We start from the raw sequence: 25132 nt of genomic DNA on the forward strand, positions 1-25132 counted from the left end.
GAATGTTACAGAGAGTTTCTCTTAACATCCTGAGATAGAACCCTCCCAATTCGTCATTTTCACTCTAACATACAATTCCTCCCAATGAGTACTAAAGAACAAAGTCTCGGGCATGGGCAGGGCTGAGCTGCCAGCCAGATCCATTCAACAGCCGAGCTATACATACAAGTAAGTGTTTCTCAAGAGCTTGGAAATTTTTTCATTCTAGTACTAATAAGTGGGCACATAGGGTGGGTAGGTGTTGGAAATCATACAAAAATGGCTAAAAATGTTAAGTCAGACCCTAAATGTCAAAAGCCAGAAGAGGGGCTGAGGAAGCAGCTCAAGAATATAAGTGCACGTGGCTGGAGCGGTGGTACAGTGGTAGGGCATTTGTCCTGCACACACTAATGTAGGACGGACCACAGTTTGATCCCCTGGCATCCCATATGGTCCCCCAAGCCAGGGGCAATTTCTGATTGCATATCCAGCAGTAACCCCTATGGTTCCCCAAGCCAGAGGCAATTTCTGAGTGCATATCCAGGAGTAATTCCTGAGGCATACACCGAGTGTGGCCCAAAATCCAAAACAAACTATATATATATATGTATGTCCAGTAAGAACAAGCCCTTGGGTTTGAATGGTGGCAACACTTGAGGCCCCAATTACCACAGGTACAACTGGGTTGTAATAGTGGTAATCCTGAGCATCACTGCACTTTCAAAGGAAGCAAAACAGAATCCCAGATTCCAAAAAGAGAGAAGAGATACCCTAAAGCTAACAATTCCACTATCCTTAGCAAAGGTAGAGCATTGGAAGATGACAAACTACTAGAGAGAAAGTCTTGCTTCTAGAAATAACTTTGCTAGATGGAGCAGATTCATCTTTTAGTTCTGGCACCATACCAGTGCTCAAGGGCTATTCTGACAGTGTTGGAGGGACCTTATGCAGGTGCCGACATTAAAAGAGGACTGGCTACATGACAAGTGGTTTACCTCCGTTACTATCTCTTTTGACAGGTCATCACCATCTTACTTCATTTTTTTTCTATATTCCTGGGAGAGATGTTCCTACAAGTAATCAAAATCTGGGTCAGAGTGATAGTGCAGTGGGCCTTTTATGTATGCAATTTGACTTGTATGAGGCTGATCCGGGTTCGACCTGGGTTCGACCAAGGTTGGCATCCCACATGGTCCCCCAACCACCACCAGCAGGACCTGAGCATTGTCAGGTGTGGCCCAAAAATTAAAGCAAATGAAAAAGAAATCAAATCTATCAAAGTATCTCAGGAAGATACTTTCTGATTTTCTAGGAATATACCTAAGTCTGTCATGCAAGAGTGTATAACACGAAACCTCCATTCCCAAATGCCCTGAATTAGTTCATTCAACAAATAATACCAAAATCTGGGCATATGTACTGAGGAGGAAGACAGTAAGGACAGAGGATGTAGCCTATGGGACCATATATAGAAAGCAAGGGCCTGGGTATTTTTCAAAAACCAGAGCCACACAGTTATGTGTGACAGTGTGGCTAGGGTAACACCCAGAACAGCCAGAGATTACACTCAGCAAGTTGAAATGGGTCACCCTCTTTCCTTAGGTTGGTAGGTTGTTAGTTTTAGAAATATATTATCTCTCTTTTTGGAATGTGAGATACTGATTTGCTTCCTTTGAAAACCCCCAAAATTCTCAAGGGCCACTCACATTACACCTGGTGGTTCCCCATGGTACTTAGGGCCTCAGGGTGTGGCTGATGCACAAACCAAAGGCCTCGTTCATACTAGGCATATTGTCTATCATTTGTACTGTATTCCTGCCCTGCTTCTGGCTTTGACATTGAGGGTCCAGCTCTCAGGCAGCAGACAAGCAAGGCAAGGGCTTCACAATTAAGTCACAAGCCAGAGCAGCCCAAGGATAATTTTTTGTTTGTTTGTTTTTTTGGGCCACACCTGGTGACATCAGGGGTTACTCCTGGCTATAAGCTCAGAAACAGCTCCTGGCTTTGGGGGACCTAAATGCCCTATCACTGTACTATCACTACGGCCCCAGACCAAGGATAAATTTTAAGAGCTGTGCATTCAAATAACTAGTTTAATTGGCTCTTGGCTCTTAAGGCTAATGACAAGCTCACTCAAAAGTTCTATTCATTTATTATAGAAAATATTCAATATTATTGACTATTACTACTTATACTTTCAGCTCGAGAAAAGTAGGGAAGATCAGGTTGTATTTAGCATTCAGTTTCATACACAGTAATAGAATATATGACATCATAATAACCACCAACAAAAAAAGCTTTTGAGTCTGTATGTAAAAGTTTTGTGTTCCCCTCCCTTCCAGAAGCCCAGCAGCTGACACACCCAACTTCCACCAACATAAAAATGAACTAGTTCCGCAGCTCCTGGAGCACGTGGCCACATTATGACCATGAGACACCTCCTCAATATTTCACACTGGTAACAGCTCCATACAAGCACAGCAAAGCTGATGGCAAAGTTGCATAGAAGCTCACCAAGCTCCATGAGCAAAAATAACATAAAAGGCTCAACCAATACCAACAGATTCAGTAAATCTTCACTGACTTACTGATCACCACTGTGAAATATGACAATGATCATAAAGTGACTTTATTAATCCTGATTGTTGCATTTGCCATTATTGTTGTAACAAGCACTATGAAGTAAATTTGTTTGTGCCTGCCAAGGGGGCAGGTGGGATAGTGGGTGGGAAACTGGGGACATGGGTAGAAGGGACACTGGTGGTGGATAGGTGTAAAAAACTATATTAGGAAACAACTTGGTAAATCATGGTATATAATAAATAAATTATAAATAAAAAATATTTTAAAACAGACTTTGGCTTCTGTCTTACAGAAAACCAGACTCCCACAGTAGAGTCACTTGCATGTACTGCTCTGTAACACTCATCAGAATAAGAAAAGCTGAACTGAGTTGGCTGAAGGCACTGAGCCAGTGACCATCTCAGTGTTGAGGTCAGTGAAGGTTTGGACAGGGAGGTGGGAGAGGAAATGAAAAGAAACACCAATGTTGGATGCATTCGGAAAGCACTGAATGATGAAAGGAGTCAAGGTATGGGTAAGGAATAAAAAATCAGCATCTAATGAGCTTAAAGAAGAAGAGAGAACTTATTGGGCTCAGCTGGCAATCAAACATACAAGAACATGGTCTGATGGGAAAACTCAAATGACTCTTGTCACCCCCCCCTTTCACTTTGTAGTCTTGACATGTGCAACAGGCACTGAGACATGCGTGACTTTAGCTGGAGTTTGTCACAATGTTCAGAGCAAACAGCCATCTTCAAGGGGTGGCTTAAAATCTTGTGGGAAGGACTCTAATTCCATGCACTGCCAGGTGAGTGGCTGCTCAGGAAAGAGGATACCGGTACCCCAAGACAGGAGGTACCTGCCAGAGCTAGGAAGGACACTACCTAAAAAGCAGAGTACCACATAAGAACACAGCATAAATTCTTTCTAAAGCGCAGCTAAGGGGTGGGAGACAAGGCACTGATGAGGTCGCTGTGAGCCTAGCATGCAGCTGACATGATTGGTTTCATCCCCAAACCATCTGGTCTCCCTGGCCACCTCAGGTGTAGTTCTAGAGGCCCTCCTAAGTGGCCAAGGAATCCCCAGCACAATGGCACCTAAACAATGGCATATCCTTGGAGCTTTCATTGGCTTGACAGTACAGTTGGCCGAAGGCTGCCAAGAGGGCCCCAGAGTCTTCGGACAACCACCTGAAAGGTCCCCAAACAAATAGATCAAGAGTTTTGGAGAGATAGCATGGAGATAGGGCGTTTGCCTTGCATGCAGAAGTGGTTCGAATCCCAAATCCCGGCATTCCATATGGTCCCCTGAGCCTGCCAGGATCTATTTCTGAGTATTGAGCCAGGAGTAACCCCTGAGCACTGCAGGGTGTGACCCAAAAACCAAAAAAAAATTTAAAAAAAAAATGAGATTTTTGGGAAGAGTAGCTATATTTACACAATGCCTTTGCCTCCTTAATATATCAGTAGACTATATTCTTCAGAAACATAGCTATGTTGGGGCAAGAGAGAGAGTAAAGTGAGTTCGATTTCCAGCACCTCCTATGGTCCCCCAAACTTCTCCAGGGTAATCCTTGAGAGCAGAGCCAGGAGTTAGCCTCAAGCACCAGGTACATGTTGGTCCCAAATCAAAAAGTATTATTTTCCACCTGAATAAAGAACAAAACGAAAACTTACTTTTCTTTCTTTTAACAGCTTTTTGTAGCCATTTGATCCAAGTGACAATAAAGTAATAAGGACATCTAGAGAAGGAGAAGCAGAGGCTCTTCCTGAAATAAGAAAAGACACTTCAGGAGGTGTGAAAACATTTCTGAAACAAAAACTTAACATTTACTGAAGCAGCCTACATGAAAATGAATTGTTTCTTAGTTTTTGTTTCGTTTTGTTTTTAGAAGAGCAACCGAATTATTTACCTGGATACATCTTGCTGATTTCCTGAATGAAGGATTTATTAAATCCAGCAATTATAGCGCCACCTACTGGAACCATAAAATTTTTGTCCAAGCTCTGAACGAAAGCGTCGATTCTACCAACCCGAGCCCCCTAGAAATGAAAAACAACAACAACAACAAAAAACGAGACATTATATACTCGTCTCAAGGACAGACAAAACCAACAAATAAATACCACTGAAATAATTCAGAGACATCAAAAACTGATCGACAATTTTTATTTTCTTTATACCAGCTCCAGTAAAATGTTTTAAAAGGTTTTTTTTTTTCATTTGTTTGCTTCTAGAAGGCTACATGCAGCAGAGCTGAAGGCTCGCTCAAGGCTCATTCTGTACTGAGGAATCATTCCCAGCAGATGCAGGACCATAAGGGTTGCTGGGGATTGAACCTGAGTCAGCCAGGTGCAAGGCAAGTGTCCTACTTGCACTGCTATTGCTCTGACCCCAACATACTTAAACAGAACATTTAACAGCTAACATTTAACCCCTTGATCCTTTACTACCCATTTCCACAAGCAAACCCTTCAGTCCCCACAACAATACTGTAAGAAAGATCAGAAGTCAGCATCAATGTAAGTGGGAACTAGACTGAAATGGATCTTGTCACCTTAAATTAACTGGGTAGCTCAGATCCCACCTGGAATCTGGTCGGGGATAGTCTCCCTGATAGCAAACAACCCCAGCTGAGCCTCCAATGACTGGGCCCTCTAATACTCCCTCTTAGGAACCAAAGTGTCCACTGAGGCCCTACTGCCAATTTCTGTTCCATGCTGTTGTGTCTTTTCAGCTACACTGGCTAAGCTATTTGGCAACAAGTACTGTTTCTACCCCATTTTCAGTAACAGAAGAGAAAAAAAAAAGAATTGTTTTTAACATTTAGTACCAACTCATGGACATTTCCTGTGCTCTCTTGGCAATGTTTCTACATAATTTATATTTCCTAATGTTGTAAGCTTAGATGATCTCATTCTACCGCAAACGAACTTCAAGTGAAAAATCTAATATTCTGTGAAAAATTGCATGTGTACTAGAAATGTGAAAAGCCGAGTTCCAGCCTACATCCAACAGTCTGTGACCTTCTGTTTAATGTGCTTCCATTTCCTCCTCTTAAAAAGAGAGATAGTATCTAAATTTCATTGAAGATAGTTCCCCCCCCTTATCTATAAGCCCAGATTTTTCCAATCTGGTCTCACAATCTACATTCCTATTAATATTGGCACTGCCTTTGAGCTTCATCGTAACTCGCTCTGTCTCCCCCTCCACATCTGTATCTCAGGGAGAACAAAAGGGCAGAGCTAATCTCTGGGACCAGATCCAGGGAACAGGTAGCACAGAAACAAAGCTGAGTTTCAATCTCCCCTGGTACCCTTCTTCCTCATTTCCTCACCAGCTATCATCAGAGGAAAACTCTCAGGATAACCCAGGGCACCATGGAAGACCCACAGAATTAAATTACCGGGAGACACGCCAAGTGGTCACGTGAGACACCTAAGTGGCACAGTGGGAGCTGCCTCTCTACTGATGTGTCAGTACTCAGCTCTTGGGCTTCTGGAGCAAAGAGGCCTTAAACTGGAAAGCTGAGTAAAGAACAGGCAGGACACCAGACTGCTAGAGTCCTTCCTCGATAGAACACAGAAAGCCCTTGAAGACCAGCAGCTCAATGAGTGCCAGCCTCATCCTCTCACTGGTCAGAGGAAACTCACGGAGAAGGGTGGTGCGGTGGGCACATGGCAGGAAGGAAGATGCATGGTCTGGAAACTAACGGGTTGTGACCAGTGAATCCATTGCCTTTAATTACTGAACCCAACCTGAGTTCCTATCACCTCCACCATTTTGGGGGAGAGACTCTGGGGAAGAAAGTAGATAGAGGACTCCCAGAATGCACTAAGAGGTTACTAAGTTTCAGGGATGATGATTTCAGGGATGATGATCTTGAAGACCATCTTGAAGACATTCTCCTTTAAGCTTATCCCATATGCTACAAGTGCATATCCTTAGAGGCACTCTTTCAAATGATATCTACCTCCCCCCCCCCTCACGTTTAGCACCTTGGCCCAAGCGCCCACCACACACAGGCAGGGGATTGGGCACTAGAGCCAAACCTTTCACCCTGGCCTTCCTATAAGCACTTCCCCACAGAGCACCAGATGAAAGCTAGGAATTCCATATCACTCCAATGATTGACAAGCACATAAGAAAAAAGTAGCTATTGAATCTCTTCCCTGCCTCACTGCAGGACCCTCATCTGTACTGGATGCCTTGCTGTTCCCTGAACACTGCAAACACAGGGCTACCTTGGATTCTTTTTTTGTTTGCTTTCATTTTTTGGGCCACACCCGGCGGTGCTCAAGGGTTACACCTGGCTGTGTTCATAAATCACTCCTGGCAGGCTCATATGGGATGCCAGAGATCGAACCTGGGTCTGTTTATGGTAGGCCGCATGCAAGGCAAACACCCTAATGCTGTGCTATCACTCCGGCCCCACCACCTTGAATTCTTTTGTTTCTTTATTTATGGCCCATACCCAGTGATGATCAGGGGTTACTCCTGGCTCTGTGCTCATTCCTGGCAATGCTTAGGGAATCATTTGGGATACCAGGGACCCAGCCTGAGTTGGCCTCATGCAAGATAAGCACCCTACCCATTGGGATATTATCACTCTGGCCTCTCTGTTGGATTCTAAGCAGTGCTTTTCATTGTCCCCATCTGCCCAGAATCCAAGAGCTCCACTTACTCTGACTTACTTAAGACTCTGCTCCCACACATACTTCCTGGAAAGGTGGCCCCAGGTCACTCCCTCTGACACCCTTTCCCTGAAACCAGAGTGTCTATACCTGCCATAGTTCCTGCTTTGCTGTCTGCTTTCCAAAAGAGAAAGGAATCCTTTATATTCATTTCTGTATCCCCAGTGCTAATCCTGGGAACCTCAGCGGTGCTAGTCTGAAATGACAACTGGGTCTGTGAATGAGACTAATACCTAATTCATAATAAGCAAAATTCCTACTTCCCATATCTCAGAGCTGCACAACCAACTGACTCTTAAAATGATCCTTTGTGGCCTATTTAGAGCATTATACCTACTATACCCCCTTCTCCATCCACCTTAATAGACACATTGTCTTAATAGATACATCTCAAGAGTCCAGTCAATTTTACACATACACAAAAGTGCAGGCTGGGGCTTGAGCGGTGGTATGGAGTGGTAAGGTGCCTGCCTTGCTGGTGCTAGCTTAGGACGGACCACAGGTCGATTCCCTGGTCCCATATGGTCCCCCAAGCCAGGAGCGATTTCTGAGCACGTAGCCAGAAGTAACCCCTGAGCGTCATTGGGTATAGTCCAAAAAAAAAAAATTAAAAAAAAATTAAAAAGTGCAAGCTCCTCAGGGTCAGCTTCCTGGGGCCAAGGGGTCCATATCAAAATGTCCTAGAAGGCTGGATTCAAGGCATTCTAGGCAACCCTCTTAAAAAGAGAATTCTGAAACACTTTTTGTTGTATCTCTTTCTACCTTAATTGTTTGAGCTCTGCTCTAGAAACTGCAGTATAAATGCTATGTTTATTGCTTCTTGGCCTTCTGGCTAAGATCAAGTGCTAAATGCTATGGGTCTGTTTTGATGTTGGTTTTGGTTTTTGGTTTTGGTGATTTTTCAGAGGAAATTTTGGGTGATGAAATCACACTGAGCCATTTTTTAACTATGAGACCTTGGCAAGTAATTTAATTCTGTTGGCTTTGGTTCTTCATTTAAAGAATGAAAACTAAGTAAGTGGTGCATCTTAAGTTGTCAATATGAAGTTAATAAAATTTAAGACTATAATAGAATGAGAAAAGGGTTTAGGGACGTAGACACTCTGATGGAAGGTGTATTGCTGAATGCCATATGCATAAAACTCTATCATTAACAGCACAATGCCAGAAATACATTTTTATTTAAAAAAGGGGAACTATAATAGGATGTTTGATACATGGTAGATACTCAGTAAATGGTGCCTATTACTGATATGAACCACTGATGGAATTCAAGTGAATGGTAGTGTCTTAAATGTCAAAGAACAGCAAGTAGCATTCAACAAGGTGCATGATCATTTTGTTTAAAGCAAAAGTACCACCAGCTCTTTTTGTGAGGGCCCCTTTAGGCAAAAAGGAATATTTACACACTTCCATTTCTAAAAAGAAATGTCACCTTTAGAAGGTAGTTCAATATCTGCAACAATAAAATAACTACATTGAAAAAATAAAATCAGGGACTGGAGCCATAGTACAGTGGGTAGAGCGCTAGCCTTGAACATGATTGATTCTGGCTTGATCCCCAGCATGCCCACTGGCCCCGTGTTTGTTGGGAGTGATTCTTGATTGCAGAGCCAGGAGTTACCCCAGAGTATTGCCAGGTATGGCTGAAAATAAAAAAAGAAGAAAGGAAGGGGAAAAAAGAAGGATCAGAGAGGAGGGAAGAAAGGAAAAAGAAAAGGAAATAAGGGAAGGGCAGGGAAGGGAAGGGAAAGAAAAAAAGAACAAGGGGCCGGGAAGGTGGCGCTAGAGGTAAGGTGTCTGCCTTGCAAGCACTAGCGTAGGACGAACCACGGTTCGATCCCCCGGCGTCCCATATGGTCCCCCCAAGCCAGGGGCTATTTCTGAGTGCATAGCCAGGAGTAACCCCTGAGCGTCAAAAGGGTGTGGCCCAAAAACCAAAAAAAAAAAAAAAAAAAAAAAAGAACAAGAAAAGAAAAAGAAAAACATTTACCCATCCTACAGCATTGTCTACTGGTTAAGATTTTCCTCTGACCTCATAACAAATGAAAAGCTCATGAAAAGAGTAAGGAGTCACATTGCAAAATTCCAAGGGCACCTTTTACAACATGTCATGATTTTTTTTCTTTTTGTCTTAATCTCTTCAAGTAAAACCCCAACATTCTAGTATTCCTAGTAGAACAACATCATGAATACCAAATCACTGGACACTTCTGGGCTAAGTAAATAACATTTGAAGATTGCTAAAGAATCATTAAAATAATCATCATAATCCCATATGGTCCCTTCTAAGCACCACCAGGAGTGATCTCTAAGAGAGCCAGGATTCAACCTTGAGAGTACTATTGCCAGGTGTACTGCAAAAAAAAAAAAGCCAAAAATGTTACAAAGGCATGGAGAAGGATACCAAGGGGACCGGAAACGGTCTTCTTCCACAGGTTTCCTGTGGTTTGGGTTTTTCACTGTATAGGAGACACAACAACTGGTAGTCAGGTGGGGTAAAGGGAGAGAGGCCTAGCATCTCAGTTGGCAGGAGATGTGATACTGGGGAATAAAACTCAGTGTCACACATGAAAGGCACATGCTCAGCCACTTGAGCCACAGCCCACTCCAAGATTGCAAGAAACCCCTATATCCAAGGCCCACAATTCATTTCATCTCAGACCTTTGTTTACATAAGCTAAAGAAAAGTCCCTTTCCTTTATGGTTAAACCACTGTGAACTGGGTTTCCATGACTTGCATTCAATTCAAGCTTAAAAAATTTAAGCAATTTTTTGCTTAAAAAATTAAGCAAATCAGATATCACTATCATAATAAGATACATTCATATTAGAGATGTTGCTTTTATATGATGAAAGAAAAACAAGCCAGAATCTGTGCCAAGGGTCAGTCACTACCACCATAAAGAAGGTCATATATGGGCCTGGAGAGATAGCACAGTGGCGTTTGCCTTGCAAGCAGCCGATCTAGGACCAAAGGTGGTTGGTTCGAATCCCGGTGTCCCATATGGTCCCCCGTGCCTGCCAGGAGCTAAGCTATTTCTGAGCAGACAGCCAGGAGTAACCCCTGAGCACCGCCGGGTGTGGCCCAAAAACCAAAAACCAAAAAAAAAAGAAAAAAAAAAAGGTCATATATAATCTGTGAATAACATCTCCACAGAACACAAATCAAATGTGTGTCAAAACTGTGATTAACGACAGAGGCTCGGCTGGGACCAGAACACTCCACATGCCAGGATTTCGTGGGCTTTTGACTGGTATGATGGGGGCTCTGGGCAGGACAGCTAGCCATAGGACCCTGGGCTGACCACTTTGTCCAGGAGAGCATGATTCCCCCCACACCAGGCGGGTCTTCAGGGCCACGCCTGGTTAATCGGGCCTTGGGGGGAGGGGGTGAGAAATTCCTCCCTAGGCATCCAAAAACTGCAGAGCCTTGGCTGGGCCCAGAACACTCCGAATGCCAGGATTTCTTGGTGTGTTTGCCTGGTATGTTGGGGGCTCTGGGCAGGACAGCTAGCCATAGGACCCCTGGGCTGACCACTTAGTCCAGGGGAACAAGATTCCCCCACACCAGGCGGGTCTTCAGGGCCACGCCTGGTTAATCGGGCCCTGGGGGGAGGGGGTGAGAAATCCTTCCTAGGCATCCAAAAACCACAGAGGCTCGGCTGGGACCAGAAACACTCCACATGCCAGGATTTCGTGGGCTTTTGACTGGTATGATGGGGGCTCTGGGCAGGACAGCTAGCCATAGGACCCTGGGCTGACCACTTTGTCCAGGAGAGCATGATTCCCCCCACACCAGGCGGGTCTTCAGGGCCACGCCTGGTTAATCGGGCCTTGGGGGGAGGGGGTGAGAAATTCCTCCCTAGGCATCCAAAAACTACAGAGCCTTGGCTGGGCCCAGAACACTCCGAATGCCAGGATTTCTTGGTGTGTTTGCCTGGTATGTTGGGGGCTCTGGGCAGGACAGCTAGCCATAGGACCCCTGGGCTGACCACTTAGTCCAGGGGAACAAGATTCCCCCACACCAGGCGGGTCTTCAGGGCCACGCCTGGTTAATCGGGCCCTGGGGGGAGGGGGTGAGAAATCCTTCCTAGGCATCCAAAAACCACAGAGGCTCGGCTGGGACCAGAACACTCCACATGCCAGGATTTCGTGGGCTTTTGACTGGTATGATGGGGGCTCTGGGCAGGACAGCTAGCCATAGGACCCTGGGCTGACCACTTTGTCCAGGAGAGCATGATTCCCCCCACACCAGGCGGGTCTTCAGGGCCACGCCTGGTTAATCGGGCCTTGGGGGGAGGGGGTGAGAAATTCCTCCCTAGGCATCCAAAAACTGCAGAGCCTTGGCTGGGCCCAGAACACTCCGAATGCCAGGATTTCTTGGTGTGTTTGCCTGGTATGTTGGGGGCTCTGGGCAGGACAGCTAGCCATAGGACCCCTGGGCTGACCACTTAGTCCAGGGGAACAAGATTCCCCCCACACCAGGCGGGTCTTCAGGGCCACGCCTGGTTAATCGGGCCCTGGGGGGAGGGGGTGAGAAATCCTTCCTAGGCATCCAAAAACCACAGAGGCTCGGCTGGGACCAGAACACTCCACATGCCAGGATTTCGTGGGCTTTTGACTGGTATGATGGGGGCTCTGGGCAGGACAGCTAGCCATAGGACCCTGGGCTGACCACTTTGTCCAGGAGAGCATGATTCCCCCCACACCAGGCGGGTCTTCAGGGCCACGCCTGGTTAATCGGGCCTTGGGGGGAGGGGGTGAGAAATTCCTCCCTAGGCATCCAAAAACTGCAGAGCCTTGGCTGGGCCCAGAACACTCCGAATGCCAGGATTTCTTGGTGTGTTTGCCTGGTATGTTGGGGGCTCTGGGCAGGGACAGCTAGCCATATGGACCCCTGGGCTGACCACTTAGTCCAGGGGAACAAGATTCCCCCACACCAGGCGGGTCTTCAGGGCCACGCCTGGTTAATCGGGCCCTGGGGGGAGGGGGTGAGAAATCCTTCCTAGGCATCCAAAAACCACAGAGGCTCGGCTGGGACCAGAACACTCCACATGCCAGGATTTCGTGGGCTTTTGACTGGTATGATGGGGGCTCTGGGCAGGACAGCTAGCCATAGGACCCTGGGCTGACCACTTTGTCCAGGAGAGCATGATTCCCCCCACACCAGGCGGGTCTTCAGGGCCACGCCTGGTTAATCGGGCCTTGGGGGGAGGGGGTGAGAAATTCCTCCCTAGGCATCCAAAAAACTGCAGAGCCTTGGCTGGGCCCAGAAACACTCCGAATGCCAGGATTTCTTGGTGTGTTTGCCTGGTATGTTGGGGGCTCTGGGCAGGACAGCTAGCCATAGGACCCCTGGGCTGACCACTTAGTCCAGGGGAACAAGATTCCCCCACACCAGGCGGGTCTTCAGGGCCACGCCTGGTTAATCGGGCCCGGGGGGGAGGGGGTGAGAAATCCTTCCTAGGCATCCAAAAACCACAGAGGCTCGGCTGGGACCAGAACACTCCCACATGCCAGGATTTCGTGGGCTTTTGACTGGTATGATGGGGGCTCTGGGCAGGACAGCTAGCCATAGGACCCTGGGCTGACCACTTTGTCCAGGAGAGCATGATTCCCCCCACACCAGGCGGGTCTTCAGGGCCACGCCTGGTTAATCGGGCCTTGGGGGGAGGGGGTGAGAAATTCCTCCCTAGGCATCCAAAAAACTACAGAGCCTTGGCTGGGCCCAGAACACTCCGAATGCCAGGATTTCTTGGTGTGTTTGCCTGGTATGTTGGGGGCTCTGGGCAGGACAGCTAGCCATAGGACCCCTGGGCTGACCACTTAGTCCAGGGGAACAAGATTCCCCCACACCAGGCGGGTCTTCAGGGCCACGCCTGGTTAATCGGGCCCTGGGGGGAGGGGGTGAGAAATCCTTCCTAGGCATCCAAAAACCACAGAGGCTCGGCTGGGACCAGAACACTCCACATGCCAGGATTTCGTGGGCTTTTGACTGGTATGATGGGGGCTCTGGGCAGGACAGCTAGCCATAGGACCCTGGGCTGACCACTTTGTCCAGGAGAGCATGATTCCCCCCACACCAGGCGGGTCTTCAGGGCCACGCCTGGTTAATCGGGCCTGGGGGGGGGGGGGGTGAGAAATTCCTCCCTAGGCATCCAAAAACTGCAGAGCCTTGGCTGGGCCCAGAACACTCCGAATGCCAGGATTTCTTGGTGTGTTTGCCTGGTATGTTGGGGGCTCTGGGCAGGACAGCTAGCCATAGGACCCCTGGGCTGACCACTTAGTCCAGGGGAACAAGATTCCCCCACACCAGGCGGGTCTTCAGGGCCACGCCTGGTTAATCGGGCCCTGGGGGGGAGGGGGTGAGAAATCCTTCCTAGGCATCCAAAAACCACAGAGGCTCGGCTGGGACCAGAACACTCCACATGCCAGGATTTCGTGGGCTTTTGACTGGTATGATGGGGGCTCTGGGCAGGACAGCTAGCCATAGGACCCTGGGCTGACCACTTTGTCCAGGAGAGCATGATTCCCCCTACACCAGGCGGGTCTTCAGGGCCACGCCTGGTTAATCGGGCCTTGGGGGGAGGGGGTGAGAAATTCCTCCCTAGGCATCCAAAAACTGCAGAGCCTTGGCTGGGCCCAGAACACTCCGAATGCCAGGATTTCTTGGTGTGTTTGCCTGGTATGTTGGGGGCTCTGGGCAGGACAGCTAGCCATAGGACCCCTGGGCTGACCACTTAGTCCAGGGGAACAAGATTCCCCCACACCAGGCGGGTCTTCAGGGCCACGCCTGGTTAATCGGGCCCTGGGGGGAGGGGGTGAGAAATCCTTCCTAGGCATCCAAAAACCACAGAGGCTCGGCTGGGACCAGAACACTCCACATGCCAGGATTTCGTGGGCTTTTGACTGGTATGATGGGGGCTCTGGGCAGGACAGCTAGCCATAGGACCCTGGGCTGACCACTTTGTCCAGGAGAGCATGATTCCCCCTACACCAGGCGGGTCTTCAGGGCCACGCCTGGTTAATCGGGCCTTGGGGGGAGGGGGTGAGAAATTCCTCCCTAGGCATCCAAAAACTACAGAACCGCGCGGGGGCTTACGCCCCCGCGCGTACTTCATGTATTTCATGTATTCAGAATATCCCTTATTCTTATGTTATGTTTTCCGTACACAGAATGTTTATTTTGTATTCTCCCCTTTCCCACACCCCTACAAAGCTCTTTTTCACTCCTTAACTCTCTAACCCCTTCTCAAACATCACTAATCTAGTTTTCTCTTTTTAACTTCAGTAGTGTAGAATCGTAATCACAGTCCAAAGCTGTGCATTGTGTATGACAACCCCAAACTGTTTCAAGATACATAAAATGGACACGTATTTCTTTAGAATATTTTGTGTTTTTTCTCTGACAGCTATAATTCTTACTAAATGTTGTCTTATATAGTGATGATTCTAACCACTTTTTATGTTCTCTTTTTGAGCTGTTTAACAAGGAATTTTGGTGGAAGAGTCCCCCAGTTTAATGCTTATGATTGAATCATGTCAATGGAATCATTGTAATTGTTCTTATGGCCCCCATACGCGCCAATAACACCATGTGGCATTGCTTCTTATTTGCATAGGCACATTAAAATGGGAAAATAGTATAAATACAAATAAGATCCTATCTAATAGAGATTAGAACACACAAACCTTGTAGTGCAAAGGGACCTTACACCCTGAACATTGACATAACGACCTGGCACAGACGTCAGAAGAAAGGGCATATTCCATTCTCCCCTGAACCAGGAAAGCCATCCACGAAACATCCAGGCTGGTCTATAACATCACTTGGAAGCAATCCTCTACCATGGAAGACCTACACTGCTCAGACTTCGACCTGCTCAAAAGAGACTTCCCTTAACACTGAGAAGACTTAACAACAACAACGACCGGCTTACAGGACAGGGCTCCCTGCATTGCCCTTTGATTGTGAGGTGAAAGGAGAGGATGCTCCACGTCCTGACTTCAATGTAAGATATGCAGATTCCAGGATCTTTAATACAGAAACATGATACCAACAACAGAGACTGTGTGAAAAATAAAAGTGTGTTGGCACTACAGACAATGTATTGGATTGGACGATCTAGCTTGCTTGGAGCCTAGACTTGGTCTTGTGCCAGGAAACTTCAGGGGTCTGGTCTCTTTGTACTTAGGCCAAGGTTATTTCTTTCCATGTTCCTCATATTTTGGTGAGCCTATGCAAACAACAATTGCCACTCTAACACCATTCTTACTGTGCTCCTTTAACTCTAATCCTTAAAAAGAACTCACTTAAAATTTGAGGTTAACTTAAGCTAATATGCATGTATATGGAAATGTAAGAAAATACTATGCCTGTAATGTTTAAGGAGTTACGTAAGTTTTATGGCTTTAGATTGCCTTGTGTACTGTTAAGAAATATTATAATGTATTACAATCTGGGGACTTGAGGGACAAAGTAATTGTACATGGATTCTGTGTTATTTATCTTAATGTTCTTTGGCTGAAATTTCAAAGTTAATATATCAGCAAGGGGACTTCTGAGAATTATGTTATGGGTGATTGTCCTTCCACTGTAACTTTACCTTGTCCTCTTACTTTGCACCCTTGTTCTCATAATTAAAAATAAAAATTTAAAAAAAAAAAAAAAAAAAAAAAAAAAAAAAAACTGTGATTAACATCATTACGCACATGAATTATATTGCTCATATTCGTAATATCTAGTCAAACCTAAGATAGCAATGTATAATTTATCTTTGCGAATAAATACAATCCTCCATTTATCCTTTCATATTTTCAGAAGCCAATCATTGTCAATGATGTCCTAGGTACTCTTCTAAGTACTGAGGATGAAGGCAGCTAACTCCAGCTCCACTGTGTATTAAGGATGAAACAGTGAGGAAAAAAAAAAAACAAAGCCCCTGCCCTAAGAGAACCTGAATTCTAATTACTATCAATAACTTAGAGCACATGCAAGACAAATGCACTACTGCTTGCGCCACCAAATTTGAAAAGGCTGCAAACAGTTATATCATACAAGATTCATTATTGCAATTGACAATACTAAGGTAAAGTAATTCCTTAGATATTAAATGTAGAAAAGCATCAATATAATGAAAACTAGGGTTGGAGCAATAGTACATTTACTTTGCACATGGCTGACCCTGGACTGATTCTTAGGATTCCATATGATCGATCCCTTGAGTACAAAGCCAGGAGCATCATTGGGTGTGGCCCAAAACCAAAACCAACCAAAAACAAAAACAAAAAACTCAATAACAAATTAATAAATAAAATGACAAGTGCTGTGAGGAGTCAGAGGATGTCAATTTTAAGAAGCATTATCACTGTGTATACCACCAAGGTTAGGAAAAAAAAAAACATTGCCAATTAACATTAAAAAATATCACCAGCTTCAAACTATGATTACCAGCATTGTAAATCTTGACACCGCAATAAAAAATGTTAATAAAGAAACAAATAAATACCACCAGTTATTAAATAAACACCCAGTTTCAATGTTATAACATGGAAAATGTGCATCTTTAAAATCAATGAACACTGTTTAAAAAAGGGGTAGGGGCGAGTGATAGCATAGCAGGGCATTTGCCTCTCAAGTGGTCAAGCTGAGTTTGATCCCCAGCATTCCACCTGGTCCCTCAAACCTGCCAAGAATGATTTCTGAGTGTAAAGCCAGAAGTAACCCCTGAGCACTGCCAGGTGTGTCCCCAACCCCAACCCACCCCCCCAAAAAAGATAAACGAGATGAAGGGGCAAGAATAAAACAAGAAAGAGGGAGGTGTTATTTCTCATACTAATCTTTTCTATAGAGTGACTCTTAGTACCAAAGGAAGGATGGTATGAGGTCAAGCAACTCTCCAGGAGATTAATACAGAGAGTGAGCAGAGAAACAGCAGAGGAACAGAACAAGGTAGGATGGCCCATGCAGCAAGGCAGAGTGTGAGGGGCAGAAAGTGTGATTTGGAGTCTGGAGGTCTGAATATCCTCACCAGGGTCTCCAGCGCAATGTTATGACTAATATTCTGAGTAGTGGGAAAAGACCCACTTCAAATTAGAGGGATCTCTAAATTGGAATCTGGAACAGATTATGCAGATACAGCATAATCCATAATCTGCAAATTATATATATACAGCTGATTCCTTTAAGAATATATATATGGAAATATGGGACATTGGTGATGGGAATGTTGCATTGGGGAAGGGGGGTATTCTTTGCATAACTGAAACCCAACCACAATCATATTTGTAATCAAGTTGTTTAAATAAAGATATACAAAAAAAATAAAGAAAAGCAGAGCAAAAAAATGAATATATATATGTATATGTTGGTTTTGGGATCACACTCAGTGATGCTCTGGGGTTACTCCTTCACTCAGAAATCACTCCTAGCTTGGGGAACCATATGGGACGCCAGGGATCGAACCTCGGTTCATCCTCATCCTAAGTTAGCATGCAAGGCAAACGCACTACTGCTTGCACCACCAAATTAAAAGGCTGCAAACAGTTATATCAAACAAGATTCATTATTGCAATTGACAATACTAAGGTAAAGCAATTTCCTAAATATTAAATGTAGAAAAGCATCAATATAATGAAAAATATCCTTCTCAAATAATGTTATTTGAAATGTGACTCAAGAACCTACTGATAGTTTCATTATAGGTCTTTTTTACTTGAAGTTGCCATTTCCAAGATTATTTTATTTATTTATTATTTTATTTTATTTAACTGAAATTTTAAATATTCTATATTTCAGTGTATTAGAAAAAATGAGAACCTTAGCAATAAAATATTCTCAGATAGTTTAAAGAGTAAACTATGTGGTATTGGGGATGGGGTTTGTTTTTGTTTTTCCTTGTTTGGATGTCGCTAGCCAGTTTTCTTGTTTGGATGTCGCTAGCCAGTTTTCCAAAAGGGAATGGCCAATGGTAAAAGACCCTGAGATTCGGCTCACAGGATGGAGGCTGCCTGGGAAGGTGCAGCGGGGGAGGCGGAAGGGGTAAAGAGGGTGGAGAAATGTTGACACGCTGGTGGAAGGGATGGTGTTGGAATATTATGTGACCCAAACTAATATTATTATAAATCATGGAGCCTAAACAAAATTACTAAATAAAAATGAAAACTAAGTCATGGAGCAGAGAGCTGAATCAATGTGCTGAGTTCATGTTCTGTGATCTGTGGCACCACACAGACCCCCAGCACTGCATCACCAGAAGTGATATCTGAGCACTATGCTGGGAGTAGCACCCAAGCAAGACAGAGGTAGCACAAACAAAACCAATAAGCAATTTACGGAGTAAATAATAAGCTATTAAAGTATTTTTGTATTGATTCTGGCCCCGGCAAAGAGCAGTAACATTAACTGAGAAAACAGAATGCAAGTGTTTATTGCTTTATGAGGCTAGGGGGTGCAGGATATGTCTTGGCTTGGTTTAGATTTTGAATCATACCCAGCGGTGCTCAGGGTTACTCCTGGCAGGTTCAGGGGACCATATAGGATGCCGGGGATCAAACCCAAGTTGGCAGCATAGCAAGGCAAACACATTGTGCTACTGCTCTGGCCCCAGGGTATTTTCACTGTTTTTGGTCATAATTCTCTACTCTGTCAAAACAGATTCTTTTTCTTGACATATCTCTTCAAATTCTTACCTGCTGAATGAGGTGCATACACTTGGATGACTGCAATCCATATGCATTATTAACTATATGTGGAATTTCATATTTAGCACAGATCACAGATAGTTCTTCCAACCTGTAAACATTTTTCAAGGAAAAGACAGTCATATTTTATAAATAATTTTATTTTATGTATTTTATAAATGATAACAAAAGGGGTTTTTGCTTTGTTTTGGGGCCAAACCCAGGGATGCTCAGGTGTTACTCCTGGCTCTATGCTCAAGAATCATTCCTGATGAGGCTCAGAGGACCATATGGAATGCTGGGGATGGAACCCGAATCAGCTGTACACGCCCTATCCATTATAGTATCTCTCCAGCCCCAATGCACAAATTATTTTATGCATTTGACTACTTGTCATACTCACGGTAATATCTGGAAGATAATTAACATCTCTTGAAATATTAAGAAATTGCACACTAAGCATCTCAAAAAGCAAAATGCATATTTTCAAAGTGACTTTATTTGAGGGTGGAAGGTTTGAGATCACACCAGCTATAGTCAGGACTTACTCCTGGCTCTTTGCTTAAAGCCCACTCCTGGCCAGTTTGGGGGACCCTGTGTCATGCCGGTGATCAAACTCAGGTCAGCCTCATGCAAGGCAAATGCCTTACTCGCTGTATTATCTCTCCAGTCCTCAAAGTAACTTTAATGTATTAAAAAATACAGAACATTAAAGTGTTTCTGTATACCAAAATAACATTTCCAGCAACTTAGATACTAAAGAACCCCTCAAATAGCTGCTGGCTTTAAATTCGCTCTTATTTTTTCATTTGACACTTATATTAAGGCAATTTCAGATTCTAACTTTATGCAAAGTAACATAATAAATTCCAATTAGCACATAATAAATAGATAAGTTTTCACAAAACTAAATATTCCTTGTGACTGCAGTCATCACTAATAGAAATGCCTTCACAGTATGAGGCCAAAAATAAATCCCATGGTTTAATAATTTTTTCTCATTCTCTTTCTATAATACAAGGAATTTAGAAAAGAAGCACTTTTCTTTTCTAGTAGACTATTAACGTTATTTTCTAGGGCTAGGGAAATGCCTACAGAGGTGGAGCACTTGCTCTGCATGTGGATGCCCAGGTTTGATCCCCAGAGCACCAACAAAAGTGACTCTGAGTAACAACCAGGTAGGCCCCAAAACAGCACTTCCTTTTCAACAAAAATATTTTTCAAATATATTACATCATTTATTATCCATTTATGCATAATATAGTTTATTTTCAGCAGGTGTGCATTGTTTTTAAACTATACACTGCGCTGACATTAATTTGCTTCTGCCAGTTTTCAATTTGTTTTCTTGAAGTTTTATGAACTGCTCTCATTTTATCATTCATTTTTATGGAATTATTTAATTAAAGAACAGTGGTTTAAAAGTTGATAGTTGAGTTTTAGACATTGAATATCTCTACACCAATCCCCCACCCATGTCAAGTCCCATCATCAGTGCTCCCATACATCACCAATCCTCATCTGCCCCATTGAACCTCCCACCACCCTTGGCTGCCATCTTGACAGGCATATTAAAATTCAGAGGTTTCAGTTTATTTTTTTAAACTTTATTTATTTATTGATTCACTGATTCATTGATTGCTTTCTGGGCCAAACCCAGTGGAGTTCAGGGGTCTGCACTCCTGGCTCTGCACTCAGAAATCATCCCCGGCAGACTGGGGGACCATATGGGATGCCGGAAATCTAACGGAATCTCTTCTGGGTTGGCTGCATGCAAGATAAATGCCCTACCACTGTGCTATATCTCCAGCCCCGGGGGTTTCTTATGTTTTCAGTGTTGCCAAGTTTTTACTTTGGGTTTTTAGCTCTTTCACTCTCACATCCCTACTATAACCAAAGCCCCAGCCCTTGTTCACCCATCACTTCCCTTTCTCATCTTCTTCCTTTTTACCATGATTTCTTTCCTTTTCTGTTCTTCTCTGCCCTAGGCTCTGGGCTCAAGGATGTGTATCACTCATTTTACAAACCTTACAAATTGACACTAAAACCTTTCTGTTACTTAAATTTATCAGATATTTATAAATATAAGCAGTTTCTTCATAAGATGAAAGGTACCTTCACATGTGTTCATGTTCTAATGAAAAGTACCCTGACAAACTTCCTTTTATTTTTATTTTTTTAATTGAATCATAATGAATCACAGAGTTACAAAGTTATTCATGACTGAGTTCTAGGCATAAAATATTTCAATATCAATCCCCTCATCAGTTGACAACTTCCTGGAGAATAAGAAATCAAAATAACTATTTTAACAAGGAAAAAAAAAAAGCACTGCCTAGTTTTACATGATCTGTATTAAATAAATATGTTTGTGCACTAATGCTGCCCTGGCACTGACTTGCTCCCGAGTGGGTACAGATGACACCCTTCTGACTTAGAAACAGCAACAACTTGTTTTCAGGGCAGGTTTCCCTGCATCGCTGCACCTAATGATAAGATGAAACCAGAGACATTCCATGACACTCTGACTTCAACACAGGATCTATGCAAAATCCAAGATCTCTAATTAAAGAAAGCTGACTGCGACAACCGTGACTAAAGAGAACTTTTACTGGAACAAAAAAGTAAGATTTTGGGACTAGACAATTTAATATGCCCAAATATGGTCTTACAGTAGGATGCTTCATGGGTAGGACTGTTTTTTAGGCCAAAGGTTTTTCCTTTCTATTTTCCCAACTTTTGCTGCAATAATAAAAAAAAAAAAATATTGCCACACACCCTTTTTTGTTTGCTTTCTAGTCTTTATTTTTATTTTTTCTCTTTTAAATAAGGGGTCCCCCCTTTTTTATAGAACCTTGGGACATGGAAGCATTTTTCTAAAATATTAAAGAAGAAAGGATGGAACCAGAGGCCAAATGGTGTCAGGTGCATTAGTGGAGAAAAAAAAATACAGATATAAATATTCAAGCCAAAGTCAACAACAATAGAATCAAGAGATATGAACTTTAACAATCTATTATACTGTTATGCTACCAGGTCAGGGCACAAGAGGTGGTGGTATAGGATGTACTCTGGGATCACTGGTGAAGGGAAGTTGACAACTGGTGATGGGAATGGCCCTGATTCAATGAATATCTGAAATTCAACTATGAAGAACTTTGTAGATCACAATAGTTTCAATAAAATAAAATTAAAAAAATAAATCTGTTTGTGCAAAAAAAAAAAAAAAGCAGAAAGTCGATAAAGTTTTATTCTGTGTAAAGCAAACCAAATTCAAACTTGAAAGCTAAGGTAAGGTATTTGTCAGAAGTTATGTTCATCCCTTTCTTGAGCATTTCCTTTGATTTTAATCCACAATACTCTCTCCATTTCATTAACTAAAACAGTGAAATTTTTTCTACCCATTAAAATTAATTACAAAGTTAGGGTTAATGTAAGGAATCAAAATGTATTTTGAAGTTTTATAAAATCATAAATTCAATTTGGAAGTGAATGCCATTTCCCTAAAGCTCACAAATATTAAAAACATAAGTTACAAAGCACTGCTAAAAAGAGAAAAAAGCAAGAATTCTGTTATCTAATAAAAAAATCTTAATTTTTTTCCCAAAGAAGATAATATCTCTTTGATACCTCACTCTATACCAAGTATACTAAAAACATTACCAAATCAGTTGGTCAAAATGAAAAAAATAACTATCCTCAAAGATAAATAATGAAACTACTACAAATATTCATTCATAAAAGTAACAAAAGAGGGGGATGAAGCTATCATTAGCACAAGAGATATGGCTTTGCCTTGTATGCAGTCACTAGGTTCGATCCCTGGCATCCCATATGGTCCCCCAAACCTGCCAAGAGTCATTCCAGAACGCAGAGCCAGGAGTAATCTGAATGCTGCCAGGTATGGTCCCAAAACAAAACATATAAAAATAACAAAAATTATATTTAGAACAATTCCATTTTTAATATTTTAACCTTGTTAACCACAAGGTCAATCTATTTCCTTAAAGATACTACTGACCTTTTTCCTGGCATATGAGCATATCTGATAATTAGTGAGACCTGTATTTTATAACAAAAGATGCATGAACAAAATTCAACAATCACTTACCGATCAGGCACTCGTGGAGCAAAACAGGATGTAGTAGAATGAACACAGAGAATGGAATCGGGCCCAAGTTCCTGGATTTTTGCCTCCACTGCATTCAGGTCTGTGCGCAGCTCATCACCTTCTAGAACATTCTCTATCACCACAGGCTCAAAACCTAACCAAGGCAAGGAAAAATGAACACATTAACACACACTAAAATCAGGGAAGAACCAGGCGACCAGTCCAAGAAGCAAAGCGATTTCAATACAAGTCGTCTGAATGGTAGTTTTGGTCGATAAGCCTTCTGTCTGGTAATAAATTCCCGACTCAGTACTGATTTGCATCAAAGGCAGATCAAGAGAACTAGACCACACTGAGGATCACAAATCCATTGAAATACTTTAGTCTGAGAAAGAAAATTAATTCTGTAAAGGAAAACACAGCTTTAAAAGCCACCTATGAAAGTAGTAACAGTCACTGATAATAAACTAAATCAAACTCAATTTCAGTCCAAAGAAAAATCTATTTAGTCAGTGAAAACAAACTTCACTTTGAAAGGAACAAAAAATACCGGTAATTCAATTATTAAAACAAACCACATACATCACCTTCATGCTTAATAGTAAAAAAAAAAAAAAAAAATGCAGTGCTAAAAGGTATTAACTGCCCTTTCTTATAACCCCCTAAAATTTAAATATAAAATTTGCTTTTAAGGAGCCAGAGTGACAGTACAGTGGGCAGGGTATTTGCCTTGCCTGTGGCCAACTTGGGTTTCATCGTTGGTACCCATTTGGTCCCCCAAACCTGCTGGGAATTGATCCCTGAGTGCTGAACCTGGAGTAATCCATGAGTACTGCTGGGTGTGGTCCCCCCCAAAAAAATTGTTTTTAAATTTGTATTTGAATTAGCCAACTAGCACATGATAAAAGTTCTACCCACATAACAGAGGTCCAAAAGAAACATAACAAGAGAAATAAGTCACAAAGAGTTGGAGGAATAAGAGGGATATTAGGGTTGTAAAAGGGAGTATTGGAATTATATGCACAAGAAACCAACATTAGTAGTACTACAAACCATAAAATATCAACTAAAAAGTAAATTTTACAAAATAAAAACAAATGGGGCCAGAGGTACAGAAAGTAGGGCATTTGCCTTGCACACAGCAGATCCAGTTTGATCCCAACCAACATCCTATGAGGTCCCTAAAACACTACCTGAAGTAATTCCTGAATTTGGAGCGAGGAGTTACCCTTGAGCATTGGTTGTGGATAGTCCAAAACAAAAAAACAAACCAAAAATTTATATAAGCTCATATGATTAATATTTATTTAGGTACCCCTAAACTTGTATTATGCAATATATACACAAAATATACAGAACATTAAGCAGTTTGCGACATTACTCAATACTCAGACATGAAAACAAAATCTAAGTTTAAGACTTAGAATTGGGGGTGACATTGTTTTAGTCCTTAGACTACATCCAGCTGTGTTCAAGCTTACTCTGTCTGTGCTTGGGGATCACATGCGGTGCCAAGGATTAAAACTCAGTGGCCCACACTTCCTACACATTGTGCTATCTCTCTAGCCCTAAGTCTTAGAATGTGAATATAAAATAAACAGGAAATTTTCAGATAACATTATAATGCACATCTTTAATTTTCCTAAATACCAATGTAGCAGCAGGCTAGCTTCCTGGACTTAAGAGCTATAAGGGATTTAGAAAACATTAGCTCAACTCACTCATTTCAAAGATAAAGAAGCTAGGGTTCAGGAAGATTAAGAGGCATTCCAAGGTCACACAGACAGTTAAAACAAAGTTAAGAGCCAGTAATTTTGAGTTTTACAATCCACATCAATTGTTCATCTCAAAGAGAGTGAAGTTTATTGCCATTGACTAAATAGATTTATTTTGCTCTGGTTTGAAATCAAGGTAGACATTCTAGTCACATAATATAAAACCTCAAGCACTATAAAAATCAATTCACTGAGCCAAAACGATAGTCTGGAGGGTAAGGCACTTGACTTACATGCTGCCAGCCCAGGCTCCATCTCAGTGCCCACCAAGCATGATCCCTGAGTTCAGAGCCAGGAGTAAGCCCTAGCATTTCAGGGGGTAG

The 25132-nt window shown here is 43.0% G+C and overlaps 1 protein-coding gene across 1 annotated transcript in view; it reads right to left on the reverse strand.

Annotated features, from left to right (window-relative positions):
* The window catches only part of SEPSECS (Sep (O-phosphoserine) tRNA:Sec (selenocysteine) tRNA synthase), a 43359-nt gene that overhangs the window by 11917 nt on the left and 6310 nt on the right, over positions 1 to 25132 (reverse strand). The window contains exons 5-8 of the mRNA XM_049789998.1: positions 23035 to 23188; positions 18933 to 19035; positions 4457 to 4586; positions 4221 to 4312 (exon numbers count right to left, since the gene is read on the reverse strand). Of these exons, the coding sequence (XP_049645955.1) occupies positions 4221 to 4312; positions 4457 to 4586; positions 18933 to 19035; positions 23035 to 23188 (479 nt within the window). The remainder of the gene's footprint in view (positions 1 to 4220; positions 4313 to 4456; positions 4587 to 18932; positions 19036 to 23034; positions 23189 to 25132) is intronic.

This window comes from Suncus etruscus, chromosome 16, assembly GCF_024139225.1.
Source record: "Suncus etruscus isolate mSunEtr1 chromosome 16, mSunEtr1.pri.cur, whole genome shotgun sequence".
In the NCBI taxonomy this organism is placed as follows: domain Eukaryota; kingdom Metazoa; phylum Chordata; class Mammalia; order Eulipotyphla; family Soricidae; genus Suncus; species Suncus etruscus.